General features: G+C 43.2%; 1 protein-coding gene across 1 annotated transcript; it reads left to right on the forward strand.

Moving 5' to 3' along the window:
• Nucleotides 1-18: 18 nt before the first annotated feature.
• Nucleotides 19-19,417, forward strand: lrrc71 (leucine rich repeat containing 71). The gene is made up of 16 exons (XM_038971474.1): nucleotides 19-94; nucleotides 607-710; nucleotides 1,434-1,548; nucleotides 1,868-1,943; nucleotides 2,175-2,249; nucleotides 4,072-4,140; nucleotides 4,226-4,385; nucleotides 4,543-4,626; nucleotides 4,849-4,923; nucleotides 5,294-5,398; nucleotides 8,237-8,324; nucleotides 8,399-8,478; nucleotides 8,579-8,605; nucleotides 11,026-11,137; nucleotides 19,001-19,092; nucleotides 19,295-19,417. Exons 1-16 carry the CDS (start codon nucleotides 19-21, stop codon nucleotides 19,415-19,417), a joined length of 1,461 nt encoding a protein of 486 aa, XP_038827402.1.
• The last annotated feature ends 1,576 nt before the right edge of the window (nucleotides 19,418-20,993 follow it).

Raw genomic sequence — 20,993 nt, forward strand, 5'->3', positions numbered from 1 at the left:
AGCTACATCACCTTGAGGATGAAAAAGAGGGTTGAGAAAGTCGTGAAAGAGAAGGCAGCTGGTAACTTTGAGGATGAGTTTTCAAAAACTGCTGGTAAGATGAAGGAATTCAGTCCCAGCCTTGCCTGACAAGTCCAGTCTCTAATGACAGTGTTATTTACGTAGACCGTGGTGCAGATGCAGAAATTTGGCTTATTTTGTCATATTTCGGTTGTTAAATAGCTGAGCACTTCACTGTTCTTTGTCCTTTTCTCTGGCATTTAGGACTAAATATACAGGAGAAGTGTCCAGTTCAGAGGATAGGTAAGATTTGAACCAGTAACATTATCTGGGCAGAGGAAGAGAAGATAAATATCACGAGTAGGCATATTCATCCTCCTCTGCCCAGATATACCTCAGTTGCCCAGATACTGGTTCAGGTGAGATTTTACTATTTTGGCAAATTATATAGTACTGTACCTAACATTTTGTTAGATGCTGCAGATTGAACTTCCAGTTTTTAATAACCTCAGTACAGTGACATACTATTGCAAAACTTAATGGGTAGTCATAATGACAGATGGCATCACTGGATGTCATTCTGTGGTTTGATCCTCTCTCTAAAAGATGATTATCAGTGCTCTGGCAGTCTGGAGATGGACTTCCCTGAGCTGTGTTCTCTTCTGGGCATGAAGGAGATCCCTGCTGTAACCCCACGACCTCCAGCCTCTGTCACTCCTACCACAGAGAAAGGCAACATGGGTAAATGACAGTCCACCAGCCATTCACATCAACCACCAAACTGTGGAGCTAAGCCTCATGTCTTACTTGTTTCTCTATTGCTAGGCCCAGGGTTTTTTCTAGATCAAAAAGGGGCTTAGGTATTGGACGTGGCAGGGGGCGTGACAATGGGTGTGGTCGACATGTTGCTTTTTTAAGCCAATTTCCTGCATTTCAAAAAAATTATCCATGAAGTTGGGAGAAATGTTTACAGTTTTAAAGCAAATTTACACACATTCTACATATTCTGCCATGGAGTTGAGATAATGTTTTTGCAGTTTTAAGCAAATTTTCCATCAATTCTATGCATTTTGCCATGGCTAATGCTGTGTACTTTTGCTCAAACATAAGAACAAAATCAGTACTGCTAAATTAATTGTTTTTGGAATTTTTAATTATACCTGTCTAGCTTTTATTTTGGTGATTTTGTTCTCAGATTATATATAAAAAATATTGGCCCATTTATATTTTCTACATACTTTATATATTTTATTTACGGTATACATTTTGTGTGTGTCTGTGTGTGCACACATTTCAGTACACACAGCACCCTATTCCCTATCGTGTACTACTTTTGATCAGTGCCCATAAGTGTACTATAAAGGGAATAGGGTGCCATTTGGGACTTTTTATTATTGCTGTTTATCATTTACGTACTTGTGGCCTCAGAGGAGAGCCAGTCCCAGATGGGTGCTGGTATAGCGACTACAACGTGGTGCCCTAAACCACGCCTCCAAGTGGAGCTGGAGAGCGAGGACCCTCGCAGTATTAAGGAGGTCAGGGTGTGTGGTGAGAGCATAACTGAACTAAACATATTCCCTAACTGTCTGAACAACAGTAGAATACTCCTAAAGTAAACAATGTAGTGTAGTTGTGATAGCAAACAACATACAGAAAAAATCATTTAAAGATGTTATGAGTTGTTTTAAAACAATACTGCTTTCTCTCAAGAGACACTGACATTGACATTTGAACTGTACCACTTCTCTTACATATTCACCTCTTACACAGTGAACAATATAAATAGTACCATTTAGTGCCATTGTATGAACATCATTTGTAATGGCAAACAAGCGGTGTCTGAGCCGTTGTTTCTGTCACTTCATAGGGTGGAAGGTGGATGAGCTGATGGCTCGAGTGCTTAACAAGACACTTCCAGCCCTAAGCAACCTACAGAATCTGCAGTGAGTACTGTATTTAGATTGAGATGTAACTTCCTGTACCTCATGATATACAGTATTTGCCCAAGGCAAAGCTAAGCGCTATTGGGCATGTTTGGCATGTTTTTTCCCCCAGCTTATGTACTTTTCCTAGGAGAAAATGAGAAAAATATCCCACATTTATTGTTACTTGGTTGTTAGTGTAATGTTTTGGGTATAGGCATTGCTCTTGCAATATTATATTCTGTGTTGCAGTCTGTGGCGTGCTGGTCTGACGGGGCGAACTCTGACCTCCCTGAAGAATACAATATCTCTCTGCTCAAACCTAAGGTGATTGGATGATTCATCATATACAGTGCCTTCAGAAAGTGTTCATCGTACCCCTTGACTTATTCCACATTTTGTGTTACAGCCTGAATTCAAAATGTATTACATTTATTATTTTCTCACTTGTCTACATACAATACCCCATAATGACAAAGTGAAAACATGTTTTTAGAAATATTAGCAAATTTATTGAATATGAAATACAGAAATATCTCATTAACATAAGTATTCACACCCCTGAGCCAATACTTTATAGAAGCATCTTTGGCAGTGATTACAGCTGTGAGTCTTTCTGGGTAAGTCTCTAAGAGGTTTCCACACCTGGATTGTGCAACATTTGCCTATTTCGTCTTTTCAAAATTCTTCAAGCTCTGTCAAATTGGTTGTTGATCATTGCTAGACAACCATTTTCAGGCCTTGCCATAGATTTTCAAGTAGATTTAAGTCAAAATTTTAACTCAGCCACTCAGGAACATTCAATGTCGTCTTGGTAAGCAACTCCAGTGTAGATTTGGCCTTGTGTTTTAGGCTATTGTCCTGCTGAAAGGTGAATTATTCTCCCAGTTCTGGTGGAAAGCAGACTGAACCAGGTTTTTTTCTAGGATTTGCCTGTGCTTAGCTCCATTCAGTTTCTTTTTTATCCTGAAAAACTCCCCAGTCCTTACCGATTACAAACGTACCCATAACATGATGCAGCCACCACTATGATTGAAAATATAGAGAGCGGTACTCAGTAATGTGTTGTATTAGATTTGCCCCAACATAATCAGGACAAAAAGTGAATTGCTCTGCCACATTTTTTCGCAGTATTTTAGTGCCTTGTTGCAAACAGGATGCATGTTTTGAAATATTTTTACTCTTTGCAGGCTTCCTTTTCCCTCTATCAATTAGGTTAGTATTGTGGAGTAACTACAATGTTGTTGATCCATCCTCAGTTTCTTTTATCACAGCCATTAAACTTTGTAACTGATTTTTAAAGTCACCATTGGCCTCATGCTGAAATGCCTGAGCAGTTTACTTCCTCTCTGGCAACTGAGTGAGGAAGGATGCTTGTATCTTTGTAGAGACTGGGTGTATTGATGCACCATCTAAAGTGTAAGTAATAACTTCACCATGCTGAAATGGATATTCAATGTCTACTTTAAAAAAAAATGTTTATCCATCTACCGAGGCATTGCAAAACCTCCCTGGTCTTTCTGGATGAATCGGTTAGAAATTCACTGCTCGACTGAAGGACCTTACACAAAATTGTATGTGTGGGATACAGAAATGAGGTAGTCATTAAAATACACTATTATTGCACAAAGTCCATGCAACTTATTGTGGGACTTTTTAAGCAATTGTTTTACTACTGAACTTATTTAGGCCTGCCATAACAAAGGGCTTGAATACTTACTGACTCAAGACATTTCAGTTTTAAATGTTTAATTAATTTGTAAAAATTTCAATAAACATAATTCCACTTTGACATTATGCGGTATTGTGTGTAGGCCAGTGACAAAAAAAATCTTTATTTAATCCATATTAAATTCAGGCTGTAAAGTGGAGAAAGTCAAAGGGTGTGAATACTTTCTGAAGGCACTGTACCTATTCTCTACCTGTGTCATGGAGATATGCAGAGTATAATGAAAGAATATCTGGGCCCGTATGAATCAAGTGTCTCGGAGTAGTGCTGATTTAGGATCCGTTTTACCTTTTAGATTACAATGAGAAGATTACATGGACAGTAGGGACCTGATCCTCAGGCAGCGCTCCTACTTTGAGACGCTTGATACAGTCGGCCACTGAACTTCTCTCATGTTCTCTGACCTCTGTCTCCGGTTAGGACTGTGGTTTTGGAGGGAAACCCACTACCAGAGCAGAGTTATCATCTCCTTATATCTGAAGACAGTATGTGAGTCCCTGTTTTTTTTTTTTTATTGTTTTTTTCAATCATGCTTACACACACATTTCAATAATGATGTATCACTGCAATACAGGCTTACTCATGTATCACTGCGTAATAACCGGATTGGCGAGGAGGGAGCTCGCCTGATTGGCTCAGCCCTCGCTACAGCCCACGCTGCCAACAATAATCTTCTGTCACTCAATCTGGCCTTCAATTCCATTGGTGATGCGGGCGCTGCTCATATAGCACAGGTACTCTGGATGAGAGCATCTGCTAAATTAGTCAAATGTAAAAAATGTACCCCACTATTGTAGAAATGTGTTTTCCACATTTACCAGCCTTGAAGGATGATACGTGGCAGATATTTGTTGTTGTATCAACTTCTTTCTCCCCTATTTTTGCTACCAGGGTTTGCGTCTGAATCGCTCTTTGCTGTGTCTCTCTCTGGCCAATAATCATATTGGAGACACAGGAGCCTCTCGTCTGGCAGAGGTGGGTACTTAACCGCTTACAAATGATTCCCCTTTAAAAAATAAACTAAGAGTTTTCAAAGGGTGTATAACAAATGGAACTCCATTCCTTAAATAGTGCATTCCCTATGGGCCTGGTTTGAAGTAGTGCACTACATAGGGAATAGGGTGCCATTTGGGATCCACATATTTTTTTGTATCTTTACCCTCCCAGTGATCTCTCTCTCTTGTGTTGGTTCCTTAGGTGCTGGGTCCCTTTTCTCTGACCCATGAGGAGGTTGTTGAGAGGAGGAGGCTGCTGCTCAGAAGAGACCAGTCGGTGAGAGGGGAAAGCACACCTACACACTTTTTTAAAATTGTATTATTATTATTTTTTTTTAGGAGTGGGGACCTCCTAAAAAAAACTCCTTTTTATATATTTTTGTTTTCGTATTTTTTTATTAGATAGAACAATAACATACTGGTAGGAGGAGAGAGTGTGCTAGAAAAGCAGTGTGCTGGATTTAAACCCACGCTCTCACTGGGATATGTATTCTGGAGGCAGCGGCTTAGAGACTAGACCATCCCAAGCCACACACACACCTACACACTTCTATAGAAGAATAACACACCAATAGCTACACACTAACTCAAACTAAACAAAAGCACACTAATCTGATCCTGCTTTATCTCCCTCTCTGTCTTCCCAGCCCTCTCATGCTGACTCTAAGTGTGAACGACCTCTCTCCATCCCCAGCAGCTCCTCACTGGAGCGCAACGTCAGCAAAGGAGCCAAGGTTGCCTCCAAGAAAAAGGTACCTACCAGAACTCGGGGCTAGTTTCCCAGACACTGTCCTGGACTAAGACATGGTCTAAAAAAGGGGTTCCCAAACTTTTTGGGCTCGTGACCCTATTACAAATCCGTCTGTCAGTACTTCAATCTAAAACGATTATGGTTTGAAGTGACTGAATTGCATAAGAAAGGTATTGGGAAGTTCAGATCATCAGGCAAAAATTGGATATGATCTTCTATGTAGAAAATAACGCCATCATTGTTTTGAATTTGGTGCCTGGTCCTGTTCACTGTTCTAATAAGTCCTGCGTGACTTGTGAGCATTGTAGAGGGAAACAGACGATACAAACGTGTTCCTGAGAGTCTTAGGTCGGATTCCCCTGCGGCGACGATGAATGCATCAAGCAATGGTTGTGTGCCTAAGGGTGTTGCAATGACCATATTACCGCCACACCGGCAGTCACGAGTCATGAAGGCAGTCAAATTCCACATGACCGTTTAGTCGCGGTAATTAGGCTTCTCCAGGCACTGATGCTGCTGCTGGTCATTAGTGACCGCCACAGCCCTATGCGTGCCACGTCATCGACTGTGCCGTTGGGCACCAGATTGCTATAACATGGCGTGGTCCACTGATATGTAAAAATAGCTGGCATGCGTCAGAACAGGGGCAGATGACCTTAGCTTTCTGGAATGGGGTCCTAATACAGGTAACTGCAAAAATAAAGGAAATCCTTTACTAAATGAGGGATACAAAGTATTTTGAAAGCAGGTGCTTCCACATGTGTGGTTCCTGAGTTAATTAAGCAATTAACATCCCATCAACTGGGTATAAAAATACCCAGTTGCCCATTATTTTGGCTACCATGACTAGAAGAAATCTGTGAGTTTTTAAAGAGGGGTCTCAATGGAGCATAGGGCGTAAAAGTGTGTGTGTGTGTGTGTCAGTCACTAGATCTCAACCCAATTGGAAGATTCTGGAGTGGTGCCTGAGACTGCGTTTTCCACCACATCAACAAAACACCAAATTATCAACTTTTTCGTGGAAGAATGGATTCACATCCCTCCAATAGAGTTCCAGACACTTGTAGAATCTATGCCAAGGCACATTGAAACTGTTCTGGTTCATGTTGGCCCCACACATACTGAGACACTTTATGTTGGTGATTCGTTTATTTCGGCAGTCATCTGTAGCGTATAGCTTCAAAAGTTAGAGCCACATTTGAAGGAAGGAAGGAGGGAAGGAAGGAAGGGGAGAGGGAGAGAATTTAAGTGGTGTACAGTGTATTCAGACCCCTTCACTTTTTCCATATTTTGTTACGTTACAGCCTTATTCTAAAATGGATTACATTATTTATTTCCCTCAATCTACACACAATACCCCATAATGACAAAGCGAAAACAGGTTTTTAGAAATGTTTGCAAATGTATAAAAAAACAAAACAGAAATACCTTATTTACAAAAGTATTCAGACCCTTTGCTATGAGACTTGAAATTGAGCTCAGGCGCATCCTGTTTCCATTGATCATCCTTGAGCTGTTTCTATAACTTGATTGGAGTCCACCTGTGGTAAAGTCAATTGATTGGACATGTTTTGGAAAGGCACACGCCTGTCTGTCTATATAAAGGTCCCACAGTTCACAGTGCATGTCAGTGCAAAAACCAAACCATGAGGTCGAATTGCCCGTAGAGCTCTGAGACAGGATTGTGTCGAGGCACAGATCTGGGGAAGGGTACCAAAAAATATCTGCAGCATTGAAGGTCCATAAGAACATAATTCTTAAATGGAAGAGTCTGGAACCACCAAGACTCTTCCTAGGGCTGGCCGCCCGGCCAAACTGAGCAATCGAGGGAGAAGGACCTTGGTCAGGGAGATGACCAAGATCACAATGGTCACTCTGACAGAGCTCCAGAGTTCCTCTGTGGAGATGGGAGAACCTTCCAGAAGGACAACCATCTCTGCAGCACTCCACCAAATCAGGCCTTTATGGTAGAGTTGCCAGACGGAAGCCACTCCTCAGGATCAAGGGAGTGATGAACAGAGCAAAGTACAGAGAGCTCTTGCTTAGGACCTCAGACTGGGGCGAAGGTTCACCTTCCAACAGAACAACGACCCTAAGCACACAGCCAAGACAACGCAGGAGTGGCTTCGGGACAAGTCTCCGAATGTCCTTGAGTGGCCCAGCCAGAGCCCAGACTTGAACCCGATCAAACATCTCTGGAGAGACCTGAAAATAGCTGTGCAGTCACGCTCCCCATCCAACCTGACAGAGCTTGAGAGGATCTGCAGAGAAGAATGGAGAAACTCCCCAAATACAGGTGTGCAAAGCTTGTGGTGTCATACCCAAGAAGACTCGAGGCTGTAATCGCTGCCAAAGGTGCTTCAACAAAGTAATGAGTAAAGGGTCCGAATACTTATGTAAATGTGTTATTTCAAGGTTTTTCTTTTTTATACATTTGCAACGATTTCTAAAAACCAGTTTTTGCTTTGTCATTATGGGGTATTGTGTGTAGATTGATGAGCAGAAAAAAAACGATTTAATACATTTTAGAATAAGTCTGTAACGTAACAAAATGTGGAGAAAGTCCAGGGGTCTGAATACTTTCCCGAATCCACAAGGCTCATTTGTAAATGAGACCTAGGTCTCAATATGTCTTCACTGTTAAAATAAAGGTAACATATATTTTTTTTTATCAGACGACCCCACCGTTGGACGCGACCCCAAGTTTGGGAAACGCTGTTCTAGACTAGGCTTAATCTGTGTCAGGGAAGCCGCCCATACAGTATGATCTCTTTCATAAACACACAGAAAAAAAGGTTCCTTCATATTCAGATTAATCCCTTGATTTCTTTTTTTTTAGGACACAGCCAAAAAGGATGAGAAGCCAGCAGCAAACCAGACAGGAGGGGTAGCAGGAAAGAAAGAGGAACCAAAGTTGGCCAGAAAAGGTAAAGCATTGTCATAAACCCTCATAATATTTCTCTCTCTTCTATACGTTAGTTTTTCTTGTTCTCTCTTTCAGCCTCTGACACCAAGTTGCCCCGGGGTAAAGGGGGAAAGTCAGGGGGTAAAGAGAAGCGCCCATCTGTGTTGGATCAAGAGGTACCAACAGAGACCCTGTTAGACTCAGGTTAAATGCATTGTATCACCTTGGAAATATGTACATTGTGGACAGCTCATGTCCCTCTGTTTCTTTCTGCAGGAGAAGGCCAATGCTACACAGAATAAGGTATGTTTGTTTGGGTGTGTGTGTGCACATTGCAGTTTGTCTCACAGATGACACCATGCTAGTGTTTCTTTTCAAAGAGAAAAAGCTTAGACTGTGAAATGCACAATGTTTGGATTTGGTGGATATACAGTGCATTGGGAAACTATTCAGACCCCTTGACTTTTTCCACATTTTGTTACGTTACAGCCTTACTCTTAAGATTTATTAAATAGTTTTTCCCCCCTCAATCTACACACAATACCCCATAATGACAAAGCAAAAACAGGTTTTTAAAAAACTGAAATATCACAATTTACATATGTTTTCAGACCCTTTACTCAGTTGAAGCACCTTTTGCAGAGATTACAGCCTCGAGTCTTCTTAGGTATGACGTTATAAGCTTGGCACACCTGTATTTGGGGAGTTTCTCCCATTCTTCTCTGCAAATCCTCTCAAGCTCTGTCAGGTTGGATGGGGAGCGTCGCTGCACAACTATTTTCAGGTCTCTCCAGAGATGTTCAAGTCCGGGCTCTGGCTGGGCTGCTCAAGGACATTCAGAGACTTGTCCCGAAGCCACTCCTGTGCTGTCTTGGCTGTTTGCTTAAGGTCGTTGTCCTGTTGGAATGTGAACCTTCGCCCAGGTCTGAATTTCGTGGCGCTCTGGAGCAGGTTTTCATCAAGGATCTCTCTGTACGTTGCTCCTTTCATCTTTCCCTCGATCCTGACTACTCTCCCAATCCCTGCTGCTGAAAAACATCCCCACAGCATGATGCTGCCACCATCATGCTTCGCCATAGGGATGGTGCCAGGTTTCCTCTAGACGTGACGCTTGGCATTCAGGCCAAAGAGTTAAATCTTGGTTTCATCAGACCAGAGAATCTTGTTTCTTTACTGACTTTGTCCCCATGGGGAAATTTTGTTGCAGTGTCATGTACACAACAAAACAAATTGACAATACAACTTTCATAAGTTTACATACCATTAAAAAGAGACTAGCCTGCTGGCCTTACTCGGTGGATAGGAACATTAGCCCGAGCTATTTAGGAGGGATATCACACCTGGCACAAATTATTGTCTAGTTCTGTTTTTCCTGCTGAGGGGTGCCCTATACCTGCGCCCAAAGGGGAGTAGTTCATAGTCCGGGTACAGGGGGTGGCTTCGGTCTAAAATTATTTTGTGAGCCTTGCGGAGGGCCCTGACCTTAAAGTTCTCATCCAGGCCTGTCTGTTGAACTCCAAGTACCTTGCTTGCTGTGGTGATAATCCTTCTCAGCATATTTCTCTGGCTGACAGTAGAATTGCCAAACCAACAAACAATACAAAATGTGAAAAAACTCAATGAAAGATTTGTAAAACAGAGTCAGTATAGTTCAATTAACATTAAAAGATCCCAGCTTTTTGAGAAAGTACAGTCTGTGTTGACTCTTTTTGTAGATCAGTTTCTCATGGTCAGAGTCCTTTAGGATCCTTTTGGCAAACTCCAAGCGGGCTGTCATGTTCCTTTTACTGAGGAGTGGCTTCTGTCTGGCCACTCTACCCTAAAGGCCTGATTTGGTTGAGTGCTGCAGAGATGGTTGTCCTTCTGGAAGGTTCTCCCATCTCCACAGAGGAACTCTGGAGCTCTGTCAGAGTGAACATCGGGTTCTTGGTCTCCTCCCTAGCCAAGGACCTTCTCCCCCGATTGCTCAGTGTGGCCGGGCGACCAGCTCTAGGAAGAGTTACTGAGGACCTACAATGCTGCAGAAATATATTGGATCCCTTACCCAGATCTGTGCCTCGACTCAATCCTGTCTGAGCTCTACAGACAATTCCTTTGACCTCATGGCTTGGTTTTTACTCTGACATGCACTGTGAACTGTGGGACCTTATATAGACAGGTGTGTGCCTTTCCAAATCATGTCCAATCAATTGAATTTACCACAGGTGGACTCCAATCAAGTTGTAGAAACATCTCAAGGATTATCAATGGAAACAGGATGCACCTGAGCTTAATTTTGAGTCTCATAGCAAAGGGTCTGAATACTTATGTAAATAAGGTATTTCTGTTTTTAATAAATTAGCTAAAATGTCTAAACCTGTTTTCACTTTGTCATTATGGGGTATTGTGTGTAGATTGAGGGGGGGGGGGGAAATAATAAATAATATTGAATAGATTTTAGAATAAGGCTGTAACGTAACAAAATGTGGAAAAAGTGAAGAGGTCTAAATACTTTCCGAATGCACTGTATGATGTACATAAAACTAACAACTGTTAAAGCATTATTACCACTGTATGTCTAATCAAACTCCATCAATATTTTGATACTGGTTTGCATCCCAAATAGCACCCTATTCCCTTCATAGTGCACTACTTTTACCCTTGTTAAAAGTAGCACACTATAAAAGGAATGGGGTGCAATATGGGACACAGATCAGATTTTTCATCCCGTTTCCCTCCACCAGTCAGCAGAGTTGGTTGAGACAGTGAGCCCCCTGCTGGAGCCGGGAGTGCAACACACTGGAGGCCGAGTAATTCTGCCTGGGAACACAGCCCTCACCTCCCTCAACCTAGCAGGTCAGACTCCGCACCAATTCCCAGAGTCACATTACTTGGACTCGAGTTTGACTTGAGACTCAACTTGATAGAAAATAAATAACTTGCGACTTGATTTGGACTTTGACTTGAGACTTGAACTGATCTGGCCAGGTTTTTGTAATGTTTTGTCACTCTGTGGCACAGTCTCTGTGGATTACTCTCCACGCAGCCAGAGACAGTAGCCGCAGCATTGCCCTTGCAAAAAAAACGTGCAACAGATTGGCTAGAGAAACGCACACTTGTCACTGATTGGACCAGCAAATTATCAACACAGGTCGGGAGAGCTAGTGAACAGATTACTGATTTGATGTACAGCAATAGGATCGGGTGCAGCACAAATGTCAAAATGTAAGAAGACCGGATTGCCATAATAAATAAATATTCAGCTCTAAAAATTGTCTATCCACTTGTTCTCTCCAAACTCCTGCCAGTGGAGAGTGCTTTGTTCTCTTGTTGAAATGTTTGCTGTTGCTTTCACATGTTTAAATGCATATGTTGTAAATCTATACTGAACAAAAATATGAACGCAACATGTAACAATTTCAAACATTTTAGAGTTACAGTTCATATAAGGAAATGAGTCAATTGAAATAAATTCATTAGGCCCTAATCTATGGATTTCGCATGACTGGGAATAGAGATATGGATCTGTTGGTCACAGATACCTTTAAAAAAATGTAGGGCGTGGATCAGAAAACCAGTCAGTATCTGGTGTGAGATGTCGCAGCACGACATCTCCTTCGCATAGAGTTGATTCTGGCCTGTGGAATGATGTCCCACTCTTCAATTGCTGTGAGAAGCATCCCAAACATGCTTAATGGGTGACATGTTTGGTGAGTATGCAGGCCATGGAAGAACTGGGACCTTTTCAGCTTCCAGGAATTGTGTACAGATCTTTGCGACATGGGGATGTGCATTATCATGCAGAAACATGAGGTGATGGCGGCAGATGGCACGACAATAGACTTTAGGATCTCGTCACAGTATCTTTGTGCATTCAAATTGTCATCGATAAAATGCAATTGTGTTTGTTGTCCGTAGCTTATGCCTGCCCATACCATAACCCCACCATGGGGCACTCTGTTCACAACGTTGACATCAGCAAACCTCTCGTCCACACGACGCCGTACACGCTGTCTGCCATCTTCTTGGTACAGTTGAAACCGGGATTCATCCATGAAGAGTACAGTGTGCCAGTGGCCATCGAAAGTGAGCATTTGCCCACTGAAGTCGGTTACGACGCCGAAATGCAGTCAAGTCAAGACCGTGGTGAGGATGACTAGCACGCAGATGAGCTTCCCTGAGATAATTTGACAGTTTGTGCAGAAATCCTTTGGTTGTGCAAACCCACAGTTTCATCAGCTGGATGAGTGGCTGGTCTCAGAAGCCGGTTGTGGAGGTCCTGGGCTGGCATGGTTAAGCGTGGTCTGAGGTTGTGAGGCTGGTTTGACATACTGCCAAATTCTCTAAAACGACAATTGAGGCGGCTTATGGTAGCGAAATTAACATTAATTTCTCTGACAACAGCTCTGTTGGACATACCTGCAGTCAGCATGCCAATTGCACGCTCCCTCAAAACTGGACACATTGTGGCATTGGGTTGTGTGACAACCTGCACATTTTAGGGTGGACTTTTATTGTCCCCAGCACAAGGTACACCTGTGTAATGTTCATGCTGTTTAATCAGCATCAATCAATGTTCCAAGATGGCGTAGCAGTGCAGACGTATTTTGTTCGTCCTCTCGTGTACTTTTGTATTTTTTGTCCTTTTTTGTATATATTTCAGTATTATTTTCAATCTCTTTTCCATTTGAAATCAATTATACCTTCCGGTAACCTGCCTCACCCAATGTGATACGGAACCGCTATTATTTTTTATTTTTAGACCTTATAGCCAGAACCACCTAGCCATCAGAAGCTAACCAGCTAATTAGCTACAAGCTATTTAGTCATTGTTAGCCACTGCTAGCGGCCTTTACCTTCTGCACAGATACCAGCCCTTTTTTTATCCTGGATAATACTTGCCAGCCTACCAGTATCGGACTGTTTCTCCACTACAACACCGGATTCCTGCCGTAAACCCTGGACCATTACTCCCGATCTTCACAGCTAGCTAGCTGCCACCGAGTGACCCAGTACCGAAGCTAGCCCTGAGCCAGGCCCACCTCCCGGCCTACTCAGTTGTTCACCCGGACTCCACCCAAACACGGCTAGAATCCACTACTCCACCAGATCCTTGCCGTAAGCTCTGGACCTTGGCACCGGATAACCGCTGCTACCGAGTGGCTATAGTGGCTAACGCCCCTGCCCCGATGCTAGCACCAGTTAGCCGTGAGCCAGGCGCATCTCCCGGCTAGCAAACTATATTACTACAACTACAATACCTCTTTCGCCATCTGGCTTGGATGCTTTGTCGACACGGCGCCCCGCCGCACCACCACGACTGGTCTGCCGATGAATACTCCATCTGCTGTGCCTTCAACCGGCCTCCGTCGGAGCAGACGCTTCTACTAGCCCCGGGCTGCTAACTTTAAACGCCGTGTCGCCGGCGTGCTAGCGTAGTAGCAACTACTCCGTGGCTTCCCTGTTCCATCTATTGCTGTCCCCTGGACCCTATGATCACTTGGCTACATAGCTGATGCCTGCTGGACTGTCCATTAATCACGGTACTCCATTTGGGTTATTTTTGTTTCTGTCGGCCCCAGCCGCGAACTCAGGCTCTGTGTGTAGTTAACCGACCCTCTCTGCCCATTCATTGCCATTTTATCTGTTGTTGTTTTAGCTGATTAGCTGTTGTTGTCTTACCCGTTGTTGTCTTAACTAGCTCTCCCAATCAACACCTGTGATTACTTTATGCCTCGCTTTATGTCTCTCTCAAATGTCAATATGCCTTGTATACTGTTGTTTAGGTTAGTTATCATTGTTTTAGTTTACAATGGAGCCCCTAGTTCCCCTCATCATACCTCACGCATTATAACCAGCATGTCCAGAGATGCAACCTCTCTTATCATCACTCAGTGCATGGGCTTACCTCCGCTGTACCCGCACCCCACCATACCCGTCTGCACATTATGGCCTGAATCTATTCTACCACGCCCAGAAATCTGCTCCTTTTATTCTTTGTCCCCAACGCTCTAGACGACCAGTTTTGATAGCTTTTAGCCGTACCCTCATCCTACTCATCCTCTGTTCCTCGGGTGATGTGGAGGTAAACCCAGGCCCTGCGTGTCCCCAGGTACCCTCATTTGTTGACTTCTGTGATCGAAAAAGCCTTGGTTTCATGCATGTTAACATCAGCCTCCTCCCTAAGTTTGTTTTACTCACTGCTTTAGCACACTTCGCCAACCCTGATGTCCTTGCCGTGTCTGAATCCTGGCTTAGGAAGGCCACCAAAAATTCTGAGATTTCCATACCAAACTACAACATTTTCCATCAAGATAGAACTGCCAAAGGGGGAGGAGTTGCAATCTACTGCAGATATAGCCTGCAGAGTTCTGTCATACTTTCCAGGTCTATACCCAAACAGTTCGAACTTCTAATTTTAAAAATTGATCACTCCAGAAATAAGTCTCTCACTGTTATCGACCCCCCTCCGCTCCCAGCTGTGCCCTGGACACCATATGTGAATTGATCGCCCCCCATCTAGCTTCAGAGTTTGTTCTGTTAGGTGACCTAAACTGGGATATGCTTAACACCCAGGCAGTCCTACAATCTAAGCTAGATGCCCTCAATCTGACACAAATCATCAAGGAACCCACCAGGTACAACCCTAAATCCGTAAACATGGGCACCATCATAGACATTATCCTGACCAACTTGCCCTCCAAATACACCTTTGCTGTTTTCAATCAGGATCTAAGCGATCACTGCCTGATTGCCTGTATCCGCTATGGGTCCGCGGTCAAACGACCACCCCTCATCACTGTCAAACGCTCCCTAAAACACTTCTGCGAGCAGGCCTTTCTAATCGACCTGGCTCGGGAATCCTGGAAGGATATTGACCTCATCCCGTCAATCGAGGATGCCTGGTCTTTCTTTAAAAGTAATTTCATCACCATCTTAGATAACCATGCCCCTTTCAAAAAATGCAGAACTAAGAACAGATATAGCCCTTGGTTCACTCCAGACCTGACTGCCCTTGACCAGCACAAAAACATCCTGTGGCGGACTGCAATAGCATCAAATAGTCCCCGCGATATGCAACTGTTCAGGGAAGTCAGGAACCAATACACGCAGTCAGTCAGGAAAGCAAAGGCTAGCTTTTTCAAGCAGAGATTTGCATCCTGTAGCTCTAACTCCAAAAAGTTTTGGGACACTGTAAAGTCCATGGAGAACAAGAGCACCTCCTCCCAGCTGCCCACTGCACTGAGGCTAGGTAACACCACCGATAAATCCATGATAATCGAACATTTCAATAAGCATTTCTCTACAGCTGGCCATGCCTTCCTCCTGGCTACTCCAACCCCGGCCAACAGCCCCCCCCCCCCCCCCCCCCCCCCGCAGCTACTCGTACAAATCAGCTGGGCAAGACAATCTGGACCCTCTCGTTCTAAAACTATCCGCCGCCATTGTTACAACCCCTATTACCAGCCTGTTCAACCTCTCTTTCGTATCGTCCGAGATCCCTAAGGATTGGAAAGCTGCCGCCGCCATCCCCCTCTTCAAAGGGGGTGACACTCTAGACCCAAACTGCTATAGACCTATATCTATCCTGCCCTTCCGAGCCGGTCACGGGTGCACCTCAGCCACGCTCAAGGTACTAAACGATATCATAACCGCCATCGATAAAAGACACTACTGTGCAGCCGTCTTCATCGACCTGGCCAAGGCTTTTGACTCTGTCAATCACTGTATTCTTATCGGCAGACTTGGTTTCTCTAATGACTGCCTCGCCTGGTTCACCAACTACTTTGCAGACAGAGTTCAGTGTGTCAAATCGGAGGGCCTGTTGTCCGGACCTCTGGCAGTCTCTGGGGGTACCACAGGGTTCAATTCTCGGGCCGACTCTTTTCTCTGTATATATCAATGATGTCGCTCTTGCTGCGGGTGATTCCCTGATCCACCTCTACGTAGACCCCATTCTGTATACTTCTGGCCCTTCCTTGGACACTGTGCTAACTAACCTCCAAACGAGCTTCAATGCCATACAACACTCCTTCCGTGGCCTCCAACTGCTCTTAAATGCTAGTAAAACCAAATGCATGCTTTTCAACCGTTCGCTGCCCGCACCCGCCCCTCTGACTAGCATCACCACCCTGGACGGTTCTGACCTAGAATATGTGGACAACTATAAATACCTAGGTGTCTGGCTAGACTAAACTCTCCTTCCAGACTCGTATTAAACATCTCCAATCCAAAATCAAATCTAGAATCAGCTTTCTATTTCGGAACAAAGCCTCCTTCACTCACGCCGCCAAACTTAACTTAGTAAAACTGACTATCCTACCGATCCTCGACTTCGGCGATGTCATCTACAAATAGCTTCCAATACTCTACTCAGCAAACTGGATGCAGTCTATCACAGTGCCATCCGTTTTGTGACCAAATCACCTTATACCACCCACCACTGCGGCCTGTATGTTCTAGTTGACTGGCCCTCGCTACATATTCGTCGCCAGACCCCAGACTGGCTCCAGGTCATCTATAAGTCTGCTAGGTAAAGCTCCGCCTTATCTCAGTTCACTGGTCACGATAACACCCACCCGTAGCACACGTTCCAGCAGGTATATCTCACTGATCATCCCCAAAGCCAACACCTCATTTGGCCGCCTTTCCTTCCAGTTCTCTGCTGCCAGTGACTGGAACGAATTATATTTCCCTCACGAACTTTAAACATCAGCTATCTGAGCAGCTAACCGCTGCAGCTGCAGCTGTACATAGTCCATCTGTAAATAGCCCACCCAATCTACCTACCTCATCCCCATACTGTTTTTATTTACTTTTCTGCTTTTTTGCACACCAGTATCTCTACTTGCACATCATCATCATCTTCTCATTTATCACTCGTGTTAATCTGCTAAATTGTAATTCTTTGCTACTATGGCCTATTTATTGCCTACCTCATGCGTTTTGCACACACTGTATCTAGACTTTCTTTTTTTCTACTGTGTCATTGGCTTCTTTATTCCATGTGTAACTCTGTGTTGTTGTCTGTCACACTGCTTTGCTTTATCTTGGCCAGGTCGCAGTTGTAAATGAGAACTTGTTCTCAACTAGCCTACCTTGGTTAAATAAAGGTGAAATAAAATATATATATTTTTTTTTAATCAGCTTGATATGCCACACCTGTCAGGTGGATGGATTATCTTGGCAAAGGAGAAATGCTTACTGACAGTGATGTAAACACATTTGTGCACAAAATTTGCGTATGGAACATTTCGGTATCTTTTATTCAATCTCATGAAACATGGAACCAAGACTTAACATGTTGCGTTTTATATTTTTGTTCAGTGTATATATTCCATCTAAGCCTAAAATAATTGCTAGCGTTTCATCATTCCATTCCTGTACTGTTTATTGCAACACTTGGACATTTCTGTTTCATGTTTGATAGATATGTTTTCATGTACCATTTCTTACCTTCCGCGTGGGCACGATGTTTATTGCGAACTTTCATGTGCACATGACTCATGAAGTAGAAGTTCTGTTAATTTAATTAAATATATGGTATCATGTGTTTGTCGGCGCTCCATGTGTTTGTGTCAACAGCAAACATTTCAACAAGAGAACAAAGTGCTCGCCAATGGTGAAAGCGCCATATCGTACAAAATATACAAGTAGATTTACCAAATATACATGGGAAATAGCCCAAAAGAAATAGCCTCTGTATCAGACATTGTGGTTGTGTGTAATAGGACTGTGCGCACCTCAGTGTGTCGGGTAGCAGTGCGTGGGTAAAATCAGTAAGTAGAAAAAACTTGTGGACTCACCCTACTTGTAGAGAAATGCCAATGCCATCCTCCTGTCTTTCATGTGGCCGAAACGGTCTGTGACTCTGTCATACAGTACATGCTTTTAGTTTTTGTTGGCCTAGGCTACCTGGCTAAAATGCTTGCTCGCTAGCCTAACTTCCTATCATGGGCAACAATTAGCCAGCAAGCTAACATTAGCCTTCTACATCTAGCTACATATTGAACTTCCATCCTCTCAGGCCAGATGAAGAATGTATGAATTCATGGTTGGATCGGAATGACCTTTATAATCATTGGCCAGTACAGAGAATTAAGTCAAAATCCATATCTCCATCCATGGCTTATTTAGGAAAGGGAAAATTTTAGCTAGCTAGCCAACGGAGGACAACAACACAACTAGATGCAACAATTCCTTTTTTTCCAAAACGTGCTGCAGACTAATGAAAACGGCTGTCTGTAGCCTCAATAAATAAAGATGTGTAATGACTGGTTCAACTACAAGTCTAGATTTTATTTTACTTGACTCGACTTCACTTGCTCTTAGAATGCAGGACTTGGACTTGACTAGAGACTCAAACCTTGTGACTCTAATAATAGTGACTTGGTCCCACCTCTGCCACTTTCACAACACAGTCTGCGTCCATAATTACACCCTACTACTTTTGACCAGAGCCCTATGGGCCCTGGTCAAAAGTAAAGCACTTTTTATAGGGAATAGGATGCCATTTGGAGCATACTAACAACATCTTCAGTGAAGGCAGCTTTCATCACATGGGAATAATTGCTGTAGTTGTAACATTGGAAGATTTTTTTGGTTGCAATTATAATGTGATGTTGAAGTGAGGACGCTTCTTTAAAAAAAAAAAGTACAATGACTTGAATTGTCTTTGTATTGGGATGTAGTAGCTATGCTGGTTTCTCCTTCCTGTAGGCAACATGCTTTCAGAGCAGTCGCTGCTCCTCTTCCTATCCTCAGTGGGGGCGCAGACTGAAGGGGGAGGTCTGCTTCGTCTCTGTCTCAATGTGAGTCTTGTCTTTTCAAGCTCTTCCGTGTGTGTGTGTGTGTGTGTGTGTGTGTGGTGCATTGATCTGCTCTTTGTGTGTGTTTGTTGACAGGTTTAAAAGCTTGAAGATTCATATAATTAAACAACTTAATTACTCCTGTTTTCGGTGTCTTTAACACTGAATGTGACCCCAGTCCACTTCTCTTTTTGTTTTCCTAAAGAGAAACCGTTTCCCTCCAGACTGTGATTCCTTCCTCAAGATAAAAGAACTGATGTCACTCAGGGATCCTCTCAACAAAACGGCCTCTGCTCAAGTAGATGACGAACAGGGGCAGGCAGCATAAACTATAGATAGCAGAGTAAAAATCTTAACTCCCCTACCCAATTTGTTATCGTGGGTACCCGAACCAATTTGTGCTATCATTCCACACCTTGCCACCCCTTGTTTGGCTTATGACAAGAACTGGCATGATAGCAGGTCTGGTACCCAGGCTACCAATTTGTATCTCAATTTGAATTACAAATTAAAGTTTTTTCCTGCTATTTCCCCATTGTTTATAATTCCACGTGTCACTTGTCTACTCTAGTGCAATCAATAAACAAAAACACTGACATGAAATACTACACACTTCCACACCTGTTCACTTCATAAGAGGTGAAATCTCTAACTCTGAAAATAAACAGGTGTAGGAACTAGGATGCAGCCAGGGATCCTTGTGTGCACATTGGATGCATTGTAGTTTATGAGTTCCATTCAAATGTCTTTGTATATCAGCAAGCTCCTGATTTAGTTAAAACATTTACGATACCAAGCCAAACAAAGTACAAAAATAGCGATCTGTTTTACATACTTTTTAGTTGTCACTTGAAAAGTGCCAGCACGCACCAGGATGAAAAAACGAGTCTCTACTGGTGAATGCATTTCAAGAAAAATTTGTGAAGGCTCATTGGACAACATTTATTTCATGCCTCTGTTAGCTGCTAATTAAACTTAAAATGAGCTGCAATGGATGGAATGGGGACATCCTTTGTACTCCTGCCAGTCTTTTACACTCTCAGCACCTGATGTGTCAATGTTCAGCTCCATCCAGCGTGACACCCAGGCAAACAATGTAAACACGTGAATTGTTGCATCATTAAATTGGGGTTATGACAGTATTGTGTTACCGTGACGTTACGTTTATTTTAAACTGTATAAAAAGGGGCTGAATCGACTTTAAGGTCATTCAAACCCATTAGCTCCCTTTTGATAACAGTAATACTCCAATTGGCTAGTCAGAGTTTATACAAAAGTTGGTAGTTGATTATTTGGCCAGCATATTGTCTGAAACCAGAGGAAGATGATCCACCTCTTCCACCTCTACCCAAGTCTGCTTGGGGGGAGAATGTTGAGTGGAGACTGGCATTTTGCTATTTTCCCCATGTGCAAAGAGGTTGCCTTAACGTGCTTGCTTCGTGTGCGCGAGCGTTGCAAAATAAAAGTACACATGTTATTCAATCATTGCACCCACACTGCTCGCACGTATCAACGAGCGTCTGCGTAGCCAGTTGCAAAAATACATCTCCGTTCTATCTGCGATATTTGACGCGCTGCAAGTCCCGCCTCTTTTTAGGAGCATATACTCACGTGGGTGATTGAAAGATTAACTGAGGTCCAGGGGTCCGCTCTCAATCTAAGTAACATAATAAAGAAATCCCATTCTAAATCTGTCAATTTAAGCTGGAGATGCTTTGGATGCGTCTACCGCCTATGTCGCACTTCCGCATCTGTGGTGAAAGGTGGCAGAACTAGAGTGGTGTTTGTCAGACAATGAGCCAAAAATAGGTATTCTCAGGAAACCGTCTGTAGCGTCCAAACGATTGGACCTACGAACTACACTGAAGAAAAATATAAAACGCAACATGGAGAGTGTTGGTTCC

This window comes from Salvelinus namaycush, chromosome 32 (assembly GCF_016432855.1).
Source record: "Salvelinus namaycush isolate Seneca chromosome 32, SaNama_1.0, whole genome shotgun sequence".
NCBI classification, from domain to species: Eukaryota; Metazoa; Chordata; class Actinopteri; order Salmoniformes; family Salmonidae; genus Salvelinus; species Salvelinus namaycush.

Bases quoted from the DNA above. Each gene is read 5' to 3' on its own strand.
- lrrc71 (XM_038971474.1), top strand. From the start codon at position 19: ATGAAAAAGAGGGTTGAGAAAGTCGTGAAAGAGAAGGCAGCTGGTAAC. The intron at 1,549-1,867 runs GTGAGAGCATAA...GTCACTTCATAG, and splicing joins TAAGGAGGTCAGGGTGTGTG to GGTGGAAGGTGGATGAGCTG. The intron at 8,479-8,578 runs GTACCAACAGAG...TTCTTTCTGCAG, and splicing joins CATCTGTGTTGGATCAAGAG to GAGAAGGCCAATGCTACACA.